Here is a 12983-nt window from a genome sequence, read left to right on the forward strand (position 1 = left end):
AACATATTTAGAGCTTACTTAGAAAGCCAGATAAATTAATTTTGTGACATTTTGTTCTCTTGACTGATATATTTTTTGTATTCTAAGATGTATATTTGAAAGCTATATTCATTCTTTTTTGGACACCCATATTTTGACTCAACAAGGCTTACAGAAGAATGTCAAAAATATTTACTCAAGTGCAAATGAGGTCAAGTATGCAACAAGTACTAGAAATCCTTTTGTTATGTATATGTTTCAGTTATTGTTATATTCGTTTCAACAAAAGTAAGTATAATGTAAAAAGTAGAAACTTTTCAATTTAGCCCAGGTCTCCACAAATATTTTCAGCCAGCCCAAAAACTTAGGAGCCAGGTCTGATATAGAAAAGTTATGGAATATATTTTGAGTCAGTTGTGTGGTTATAGTATGAGACATACAGTTTTACACTAAAAACAGAGTTCATTATTCAACTTTATTATATAACATATATTCAAGTTAAACTTCAATAAGTGCAATTATTAAAACAGTAGATCAAATAACTTACAATGGATTCTTACAATGAATGAAAATAAAGAAACTATAATCACTGCAATATTGATAGGTCAAGCAGGTTGTTTCATATTAGGTCTACTCTACTCATCACTACAACACTGTACAACAAAAAGCAAAGGCTTTTTGGTGTGCCTAACCTAACTTCATTACTGTGTGTACTGGGAGATGAGAGTTATATTTATTTACTTCCACGGCAACAAGAACATGCTAATGATCACAATATTAACAACCACTTGATAGTATTGCCTGAACTAACTGCCTTTGGTCCCGTCTGAGTCTAAACACATGCACTGATTGGTTGAATTGAGAGAAAGAAGAAAAACAAAATGGCACGAAATTAGTAATGTGTTATGCAACCACAGCACTTCATTCCTGAAAAAACATGAAGTGCTGAATCCACCATTAAAATCCTAGAAACAAAGTTCGATTTCAGACTCAAAGAATGCAAAAATAATTCCGGACTTCCAAGGGTCTAGAACTGTTCTAGATTTGAGTTCTATTTAGCACAACCCTACAGACGAATAAAATGGGAGAAACTACTAGGTGCCAAGATGTAATTTTTAGTTGTCATAGTGACGTGGTGCTGGAGAATTGTTGAGGCCTGGCTTAGCCTAATATATAATTTCAGTAAAATAAAATGTCTACAATTTCACCAGCTCAAAACTATTTGAAACGTACATTCAGCAATCATGTATTGTTTACTAATGGGTTCCTACTGTGATTTATTGCTTTTGATGTGAGGACTAATGTTTCAGTGATACAAAGTTCAGCAATAAAATCATAAAATTACAAGGAAGCGGTTGTGAAAAGTTTCAACTGTTTAGGTAAGTAACTTGGAACTTTCTGATCAATACTGCAGACAGTGCAGAGAAATAATATTGTTAATTTTATTTCATATTTTTAAAATTCAATTTCATTGTACAGTGGTGATTTTGCTACAGTTAATTGTTAGAGTATAGAAAATAAGAGAGAAGGTATAAAGTTTGCTAAAACAAATAACATGATATTCATTCAGGAGATTCTATAGGCTATCCAAGTGAAATATGAAAATTGTAAAATGAGAAGTATCTCTATTCTTAGCATGAAAATCAACTATCATTCAGATTAACTCATGTAAACACTTTAGAAATTCGCAGACAAATCTTAAGTAAAAATACATTATTACAAAACCTGATTTTTTTTTTTTTTATGTACAGTTGTTATGTTTAATAACAACTTGCCAATGATACACATATTAAACTCAAAGTTATTGTAAACCTTATTATGTATAACTTCATAGATGTGGGGTCAGTCAACTTGACTGAGCCTGTGAACAGATGGCTAATTACAATTAGCTCTAGCTAGATAAGAAGCACTTAAAAAGGAAAACAAGTCAGGTTGTAATTACATGCTGCATAATACAGTAAGCTTTAGGTTGTTTGGATGTATTGATTTCTCAGCAGGCACGTATGTTTCTAGTTTTTTCTAGCATGTACTAGAGCTGAGCAATTAATTCAGTTGGTACAATCAGTTGAGTACATATGAGCATCTATTAATATTGATTAGTGTCATATAAAATAATCAATTAATAGAATAAGAACCCAAGTAGCCAATTTCTGAGCATTAATGCATTTCCACAAGAACTAAAACATAAATAATAAGGCAACTCTGAATTCATGTAAAAAGATTAGTTATAGTTTGATTTTGAATATTCAGTGTTGTCAGCCTGTTAATTCCTTAGAACAGTGGTCATGACAAGTTATTAGGATGTCGCTAGAGTTTAACCAAACAAAGAATAAGAAGAACATAACAAAATAACATAAAATATTGCATGTGACAGCAGGGGTGTTGCACAAACCAAGGTAAGTGGATTAGGGTGTTGTCAGTGAAAAAAGTTTGGGAACCACTGTCTTAGAACAAAAAAAATTCAGTGATTAAATCAAAAGAAAGCTGAGTATCCAGGAGTGAAAACAATGGGAAGTGAGATATGTGATGCAGTAAAATGAGACTTGAGATATTACATAGTAAAAAATGTCGGGAGCTTCTAGCAAAAAAGTTAGATAATATTCTCTAAGGCCTGTGATGGACATCTAAAAAATGTAGAGCTAAAAGTATCACAGATACCTTGAGAAAATGATAAACAAATACATTCTGTATGCTGTAGTTTACTTATTATTTGCAGGAATTATATTTTGCAGTTTTACATTGAAACTTGTCTTGTGGGTTTTAACTTTCATGTAAAAATGAAATTGAAAATACATCAATTTTCCATTACATACATTTAGAAGAAAAGTTTTTAGACACCATTCTGTTTTTCTAAGCAACATTTTTCAAACTATAAGCCTTTGCAATCACGCTGTGCAACTTAACTGACATGTTGGTAATCCACCTATTGAAAGCAATGAACTTGTCTTAGTGTGTTACGGCAGGTGATGCAGGTACTTAACTAATTACAGTTTACGTATCCTCATTGTTTGCTGTTTCAGGATTACAAGTTATTATCTCCATATAGCATATTGAGAACAGTTACTCAAATGACTTGGCAGGCATAGAATTATTTTAAATTTTTTAGCAGTATCAAATCTTGAACAGTCACAATTTCATTATGTACCTCACTCAAAATGTTTTTGTGGAAATGGATGAAATTGACCAATCCTCCCAAACCAACAACATTGTGACACAGAACTTGAAGTGCACACCACCCAGGCTGCTAATGAATCAGTGAGCACAAATTTACAAAAACGAAAGCATAGTGAATACAACAACTTGGACAAAGTCACTTCTTACTTGCCTTGGATACATGAAGCAGAAAGAGACAAAATATATATATAAAAAAAACACTGAATATTTTCATTTGATCCAGGCAGATTCTATCAGGTAAGTTACAGGCATTATCCAGAAGAACAATATTCCTGATCAACTGGAACCAAACGAGTGTGAACATGATACCAGTAGGTGACTGGACAATGAAGAAAAGAGGATCTCGACAGATAACAATATCCAGTATTGATGAAAAACAACAGCTAACAACCCTACTCACAGTGACCAAGGCCAGAGAGACATTACCACTATAGTTGATATATGCTGGTAAAACAGACAGATGCCATCCAAAGGTTGACTTTCCTAGTGGCAAGGATATCACACATTTCTAGACACACTGGTCAACCGATGAAACAATGTTGAGATATGTTAACGAGGTGGTTATCTCCTACTTTAAGAGAGCCCATAAAACCTTGAAATTATGTCCAACACAGAAATGCCTAGCCATTTTTGATGTCTTTAAAGCTCACCAGGGTGAAGATCTGCAAGCAAACCCACGCCGTAAGAACATTCATTGTGTGTTTATTTCAGTATGTTGCATAGACAGATTGCAGCCGCTGGACTTGTCAGTAAACAAAGAGTTTAAAGATGAACTGAAAAAAATGCTTCCCTCATTGGTACACCAGCAAGGATGTGTCTTTGTTGGGAGACAGCCCATATATGGAGAACCAACATGTGGCCATTTACACCTGGACAGCCATTTTGAAACCAAACCACGCATATTGGCATATTAAAAGCCATGAGGTAATAGTAAATGACATGAACTGATTTAATCAGGTTTTATTGAAGTTGGTTTTCAGTGTTTATTGTTTGTATGTTCCCATTGATTGTTGTGTGTGTAAAAAGACATTGTTTTATAATTGACTCATGCATATTGTTTACATAGTGCTGTGCTTCATGAATGTGCTAAAGATTTATAATATTTGCTTGTAACTATCTGTTTTGGTTTCATTTATTACTCATAAAGGCTTTTTGTTTTGCATGAACTATTGTTTGCAAAAATGTACATACTGCAAAAATAGCGAAAGTTAATTCCACACAAATAATAAATAATTTACAGAAACGAGTGAGAAGTGGGATTAGAAGTGTTTCCAGAATGTAGTGCAGGTCACTCCATTTCATATAGAAAAATCACAATCTCCAGGTGGATCTTGGACACGTATGTCTCTATTTATCGTATTTACTACTCCTGCAATGACATGAACCTTCAGTATGTGATGGTGAAGTAGATGATATTCGTTAATATTCACACCCTACTCCCACAGCAGATTATTATTATACATGTGTGTACATATGAATGTTAGTAAAATGAAACCCTGTATTTTATTTTTTGTTCTATTCTGAGTAGCAAGGTGGAAAAAATGAGAGAAATTCTAACCAAGAACAAGAACAGAAAGCAAAAGAGGAAGAAATGCGGAATTACGTTCTCTCCCAGGTTCTTTCTCAAGAAGCACGTGCAAGACGTGAGTCTCTTTAGAACTGTAATAACATGTTTACAAGATAAACAATTGAATAGAATCTCAGTTATGGATTGATTTCATAATTTTATTATGACAAGTTTATAACTTTTGTATAAATAAGGGATAAAATTTGATGAAAATGCATTTAAGTAATTGAAAATTTTAAAATATAATTAATAGGATTATTAATTTAATGTTTAACATAGTTTATATGTTTTATGAAAGAGGCCAAATTATCAGGCAATAATGTATTAATTAATATTAACTACCATTTAGAGTAGGCTACCTACTTAGAAACCAGCCTGGTAATGAGTATAGGTAATTAAATATACTTTTATATATTTATTTCTAAATATTAGTGGTCTACCCTTGTTGTTAACAGTATTTTTAGTTGTAAACAGAGATGACATGTAAAACAGAGGGAAATAGATGCTTTGGTGAAATATAAGTTATTAATCGTAAGAAAGCTTGATGGAAAGAATAGATGATACAATAAAATTTCATTAGGCTTAATATCTGTGATCAACAACCTGAATGGTTAATTCCTTTTACATTTACAAAAGAAAATTACCGTGCATTTCTAAGGTGTTATAACACCAAAGTTGTCAAGCCATTTAAGCTAGAAAGTATGATGAAACAGCATAATAAGATAAGTATATTTTGTGCTGTTTCATATTGGAAGGAATAATTCATTAATGCTTTTCTCTTATATATATATATTACATTACTTACTGACAATAAAGGTACCCATTTCAGGATTCTTTGCTTCCTCACATTAGACCTGATATTTTGGGCTTATTCCCATTGATATTGTCTCATGGCTTGTCATGTGCCAGGGACTCTGAATTTGGTAGTGGATTGACTGCCTTTCTCAGCCAGGCAGGGCTCTAACCACAGAGTGATCTCTCCAATCTTAGGTGTTTCATTGGATTTTCTAAGTTGGGCACACCTCTTATCAATGCCTTCACCACTCTTAACACCAGACTTTTCTTCTTTGGATCCCCAGTTCCTCACCATTTGGCCCTAGCAGTCATTGCTCTCAGCAATGATTAGTTTCACCTATTTCTGTATGTTTATCCTTTTCTTCTTCTTTTTTTTTCCTCAAGTCCTTGCTTTGATACACAACACTTTGTGAGGTCCTGTTAATGGTACCTCTTTGGCCTGCACAATTCTGATTCCCCCTGTTTTGTTAATTGGCATCTGGACCCCCTCTTCCTCTGCCCTATTCCCACACTCTCTTGCTTCAAACATGTTTCACCCAGGGGGTATTGTTCATTCATTTTCATATGTGGTATTTTTCCAGTTCATTGCCTGTAAGGCTGGACTCGTATAGCCTTTTTCTTATCCCATTCCTGTTAACCTATCAACAGAAGTGTTAGGGGTTTTTGGCATTTTGCACATGGTCATTCAACCATGGATCATCAGTTTCCACTCTTGCTGGTTCTCAGGCTGCTTTATCAACTACATTTTGTCTTTTCTGTTACTGTCAGGTTTTTTTCCTGTCCTCTCCACTTTGTTCTGATCCTTCCTTTGTCACCAACCCACTCGTCCTACTTCCATATTTAACTGAAACTTTGGCATGGTTTTACCTGCTCTTATACATGCTCTGTTCAAACCATTGGCTTCATATTCATAATATATTCTTTCTCTTAAGTCATGTTTTCTTCTCCCTCTTGGCTCTGGTTGCCATTGTTTCGATGTACATGCCATCAGTGCTTCCTGTACTTTTTCACCATACTTACTCCCTCCTCTATTCAGACTAGGCCTTTCTTCCTAAGACTGTAACTGCTCAGGAAGGTGATCATTCTTTCATATTTCATTACATCAGATTTGTTAACTGTCTCACTCTTGCATCTAATTTTAACTGACCCTTCAGGCTGGCATGAGGAATATTCTGCACATCTTTGTCTCCCATTATCTTGATCATCTGGCTGTTTCATCTCCTGCAGGATTTTATTCCTTCCTGTCACTGTTCTTCAATAAAACAACATACTGTCTTTGAGAAGAGTAAGTTCTTTTCCTTTTTCAACACTCTTTTCCCTTTTATAGGATCCTACCAAGTGGTTGTTGTTGCCTCCCAGATTGTACTTGTTTCACGAACTCAGCATCAGGTGAGGGGTAATGGAAAGTGTTAAACCCATATGTCCTGGCTCTACCAGTAACCACTGTTGAGATGGGGTGTTGTGCAAAACCACTAGCAGTATCCTCATGGTATTGAAATTTATTCAGTTGTCCATTCCAGACTGTACCTTTCCATGGACTATCATGGAAAAAGCAGTCATTTATTAATAGGGTTTTGTTGTCAGCCATTGTACTGTCTCTAGTAAGAAACCACTGTAAATTCTCTTCCCCCCACCTCTTAAGGTGGAGTACAGGAGACCCTTGTCACTTACCATTTCCTAGCCACTGAGGTAATGGACCTTGGAGAGTTCCTCGATGATTCTGCACAGTACCTGTGGGAAGTGGGGTAGTAGTGCACATCACTCTTGAAACATCTAGTGTATTCTTTTGCAGTGAGCGTCTGTCCAGTTGAGTTAAGGTGAGACACACACCATATGGTTTGATCATGCCCCAACCACAATCTTGGCATGCTGACCACTTGTGTACGGATGCTCTGTTGGTTATAATCAATTTTACCCAACCTTGCAAAACTTGGGGTTCTTTTGTCTTTCCCTCTGTTCTCTTCTTGGCAAAGAGTATACCTGATTGAGACGAGATGTAGTCTCCCACAAGTGTGCCCTTGTGGAGCCCCTGCCATCAAGTATCACACTGCATGGGCTTTCCCCTCTGATGCATTCTTAAAGGAGCTCAGTTAAGTTTAATATTTGCACCAGATCCTCCACCATTCCTCTGTAGGATTCTAGCTATTCTGTGTGGAGAGGTGAGGTATCTTCTTTTAAGTTAGCATTTGCCTTACCTGAAGATGTATTTCTGATAGATACTTACCGCGACACACCTTGTCATCCATCTCCCCACTTCAGGTGCACTTTCTTCTTGCCTCATCTAAGAATGAGGTTATTTTGAGTTCAAAGAGGTTATGTCACCCTCCTATTGGTGGAGGACTATTGTTGGATGTTGATGTCTTCATGCAGTAACACGGTTCATGTTAAACATGTAATTTTTCAATGGGAATTAACTCATAGCTAGTGGCATGCAAATCTCATAGGTAGATGCACGAGGGATCAAGGTATTCTGTGTCCAGAAGTATCTATCTGAAATACATTTTCAGTTAAGGAATATATTAACATGTGTAACTTAGTGCCAAAGAAATTGTGCTTTATCTTTTGGAACCACGATTATATTGAAATACCTTCAGTGGTGAAATTCTTGAAAAAAAGTAGAGGTACTCAGCTGGGTGAAGTGGACCTGTTTTTGAAAAGGAAAAGAACATCTACGTTTAAACATAAACAATGATGATTTGAGTGTCAATGGATAAATGCTTTCTGACGGAAAAATGGAATACACGTGCATCTGAAGAATCAGCTCAAATAAGTCCTGGTACTAGTACTACCTTAAAAAATGAGTTCCAGTGCTCAGTACCAGTGAGTACCAGCAGAATTTCTCCTCCGAATACCTTAAATATACACTTTAGTAGGGTCTCTTCCACACTTGTAGAACACTAAGTTTACTCAAATATACAAAATAGACTGATCATGGTATTTGTGAAATGGCTGCTCCTCAAAACAATGGATATACTTATTTGAATTTGTTATAGAATCATAGATTTTGTGTGTTCATGCCATAATCATATCCAGATTTGATTAACAAACCTCCTGGAATTTCTCACCATAAATATAAAAAATTTTAAACATTTTTGAAAATAGTGAAAAAAAAAGTTCTACATTTGATGCATTCGAATGTACAAAGCATGATAGATTTATTTACAATAAACAAAATAACAGTGAATACTACTGCAATCTAACATGAGGTGTAGCTATACACATTTTAATGTGACATTTAAATGTCTAGCTGTAGATTTTTTTCATAGTAGATTTGTTTTGTAGTGGACTAAGTGTGATAGCATGGCGACTAGTGTCCCTTTGAGAAAAAACATTCTAGATAATTTTGGTGAAGTAATGGTTTAGACAGTGTTGTAACTTAGCTTCTATATAGTAAGTTTTCTATTTTTTAATTATAATTAAATATTTCTTCAGCAGCTCATTGATAAGAAAACCAGTAGATCACATATCGCAAGTTAAACATTATCACACCAGCCTTTCATGCTATTTGCTGTACGAGATCTTAACAAAAATTAACCATCACTTTTACTTATAATTTAAAGTGGTATTTATACAACATGTTTATAAGTACTATGCATCTTTTAGGGGGATAGAGAATGTAAAGTTAGATAAAGTATAAAAAGTAGAAACCTGCACACCTACATTCATCTACTATACCTTTGTCCTAAGCAGTACTTTAAGATTTACCACCCAATAACTGTTGTAAGTTAGTTTTTTATCCATTTACCATTTTTACCTTTTCTGAAATTGTAGTCTTGCAATCTAATAATAAGTATAACCTATGAGGTATGATGTCATATTATACTCTTCATTGACATAATATCCTATCACTCTCCTGGCAAAATTCAATAGAGATATGAATTGCTCTTCTATGATTTTCAAATTTGAAATACTGGTAATCAAAGCCTTTTTCTTTGACCAGCTTTTCAAAGACATTTGTCATCAGTGTTCTTCAACAATGCAGAGAAATGATATTAATATTCATAAGAATTAGTATCTTACAAGGCAGTGATTTATAACTGGTTTGTGGACCCAGTCCACATAAATGTTTCAACCTGTTCACAAGACACTTGAAAAAAGTGTTTTTAAAATATAGTTACTGAAGTATTTTGCTTGACAATATAATATAAAAGTATTTCACAAATTTAATATAAAGCATGTCCAAAATGCTTTTAAATAATTTGAATTCCCTACTGTCTCACAGCAGCAGTCCTAATTTTGTCATTAAAAAAAATGTCATATTTGATGTTTTAGGTTTTCTAGCTCTTTCTTTGGTACACATTATTTTTAATTTTAAACTTCATATTGTTAGGCTACAAAAACAATTTCTCTTAATTTGAATTAGGTCAGGTAGCTCAGTGACTAGAGCTGAGTAATTAATATATCTTGCTAATTGGTTAATTGTTGAGCTCATTAATTTATTACATTCAGCATCAGTTATTCTCATATAAGACTTGTACAATTGGGATAAATTAAATTCGTAATAATCAAGAACACTAGTTTTGATTAGTTCATTAGTTTCAACGCTGACTTAGCTGAACAACTTTTAATTACCTGAAAATGATAATGAAAAATCATAATGTCAATATTTCAATTACTTGGAATAATCGGAAACACTAATTTTGATTAGTTGCTTACTTTCATGACATTAATCAATTTAAACATAACTTCTATGAATTGATTATTTTACATGTCACTATTTGGTGTCCATAATCATAGGTAATTAACAGTATTGAGTTAATTGCCCATCTCTGTCAGTGACATTCATTCTGAATGTTTGCTTTTATTTGTTGGTTAAAGTCAGTTTCTGTATTTTTCTTGCAAGCTATTATTTTTTTACAGATGATCTGTTCTTCACATTTACATCTGCTTTCAAGATAGCTACCAAAGATTTGGTGACTATATTAAAAGCAGTGTTCTAGTGCTCAATCTACTCCTACAGACAAAAATTTGTTGGAGAAGTTAAACAATGGATCTGTTGAATATATTGACAAATTAGTTTATATTAAGAGCTAAATGATATAATTTAAATTTATTATTTTTTTATACCTTTTTTTTCCTTGTTAAAATATTTATACCTCTTTTCATTAATGTACATGGAATTATTTGAAACTGAGCTCATAATTTTAGTTCTAAAATGTACTATTTCTTGATTTAAATTCATTTTAACCAAGCTTTTAACCCAAAATGTGATATTCAACAACTATGTATCATATACATGTATATAGAAATAATAAAATTAATATTCTACTGATTTACTACATCTATGTTTAAATTAGGTGTAGTATACCAACTGCCAGTTGATTATGTGAAATAAAAAGCTCTATGTATTCAACATTAAAATGTAGATGAAGAACAGTTTCAGTTTGGGAAAGTAAAATTTTTTCTGTTTAATTTTCTTTAATTAATTTTTATTTTCAGATTTTGTATGATTCTTAAATCTTTAGTTATTATATTTTTAGAAAAATTTACATTGAACTTACAGTATTGTTCAAAAATGAAAACTAATTTTTTTAAGCACTTAAAAAGAAAATATTGATATTTTATAATGTTTGACTGGTTTACTGTATCAGAATGTTTAAGTCAAACATTATGAATGATGAAAGTGTTAAAACGATATCTATAAAGTTCCATGAACATTCTGCTTCTTGCCTTTACAGTGATTGTAATATGTTCTATTCATACCTGGAAGTATACTTGTCATGTGTAAAGAATTATTTAACTTAAGATATGTGTGTGACAACAGAATTATTTACAGAAATTATCTTAACCATTGTTTTTAATTGGTGAATGCTGTCATTAACTCTGACTGGAATGTTTTCAGTAGCTTGTATTGTCTTTAAAGAAATGCAATTAGGAACATATTTTAGAGGCTACTAGATTTTAATTGTTCAACCAGTGAATGCATAAGATGGTATACAGTAATCTCAGGTACATTGTTTAACCAATATTTAACTTTCATGTTGTGGAGTCTGACAACAGTCATGTTTGTGCTACTGTTGTTGCTTACATGTATACATATAGGTAGAATTTCTGCTTATCTCTTAAATACATTAATGTTATTTTCTCAATGTGTCGAAGCTTTACTGTTCTTTAACATCAACTCAAAAATCCAAACATGTATAGCTCTTCTGTTTCTAGAAAAGTTGTATAGTAAGTTTTTTTCTCAGCTGATAAATACACTGTTAATGAGGTAGCTTAACAAGTTCAGTGAAGAAAAGTAAACTTTTGTTATGGGCGACACATGCTGTAGCACTTTCTATGAAAATGTAAATATATATATCTTTTTTGTTAAGTTAAAATATAAATATTGGTAATAAGAAAAGACTTTTCATTAGTGGTATACTTTCTACTTACTAATTTTTAGTTGCGTAGCAGTTGTCGGGACATGACCCCCCCCCACACACACACATCTTTATTTGGAATGCTTTAGAAATAGCTTAGAAATGTTTGATAAATACTAACAGTATTTTTTTTTCTGCTGCTGATGGGATATGTTATTATGTACTGATTTTCATCTTTAGTGAGTACTTTAGCTGCTGCTAAACCTGAAAAAAGCAAGATGGTAGAAAATATGTTAATTAACATGGCAAGGACAGGCCAGATTCAAGGAAAGGTGGGCATTTGTGTATAATCTATATAAAAGATAAATTTGGAAATATGTTTTGGTTCCAAAATTGTAATAATTTATAGATATGTTTACTTTATGTAGTAGTTGTTATCACCTTTTTTGTAATTGATATTTGATAAATGAACATAAAATACATTCCCAATTGCACATGCTTGGTTGATATCTAACTTGTATTTTTATTCATAACTTCATGCAAACTCTTGAAATCCAATTGATATTTAATTACATAATTTCATGTGTTCATTTGACTTCTAATTTATATTTAATTACATAATTTCATGTGTTCACTTGACTTCTAATTTATATTTGTTCCTTTCATGTATTCACTTGACTTCTAATTTATAATTGTTCCTTTCATGTATTCACTTGACTTATAATTTATATTTCTTCCTTTCATGTATTCACTTGACTTCTAATTTATATTTCTTCCTTTCATGTATTCACTTGACTTCTAATTTATATTTCTTCCTTTCGTGTATTCGCTTGACTTATAATTTATATTTCTTCCTTTCATGTATTCACTTGACTTCTAATTTATATTTCTTCCTTTCATGTGTTCACTTGACTTCTAATTTATATTTGTTCCTTTCATGTATTCACTTGACTTCTAATTTATATTTCTTCCTTTCATGTATTCACTTGACTTATAATTTATATTTCTTCCTTTCATGTATTCACTTGACTTATAATTTATATTTGTTCCTTTCATGTATTCACTTGACTTATAATTTATATTTCGTTCCTTTCATGTATTCACTTGACTTATAATTTATATTTGTTCCTTTCATGTATTCACTTGACTTATAATTTATATTTGTT

General features: G+C 32.6%; 1 protein-coding gene across 1 annotated transcript in view; it reads left to right on the forward strand.

Moving 5' to 3' along the window:
- The window catches only part of LOC106469114 (programmed cell death protein 5-like), a 35672-nt gene that overhangs the window by 7334 nt on the left and 15355 nt on the right, over positions 1-12983 (forward strand). Inside the window, exons 2-3 of the mRNA XM_013929569.2 lie at positions 4682-4796; positions 12058-12149. Coding sequence (XP_013785023.1) covers positions 4682-4796; positions 12058-12149 — 207 coding nt within the window. The remainder of the gene's footprint in view (positions 1-4681; positions 4797-12057; positions 12150-12983) is intronic.

The sequence above is a fragment of the Limulus polyphemus genome, unplaced genomic scaffold (genome assembly GCF_000517525.1).
Source record: "Limulus polyphemus unplaced genomic scaffold, Limulus_polyphemus-2.1.2 Scaffold3312, whole genome shotgun sequence".
NCBI classification, from domain to species: domain Eukaryota; kingdom Metazoa; phylum Arthropoda; class Merostomata; order Xiphosura; family Limulidae; genus Limulus; species Limulus polyphemus.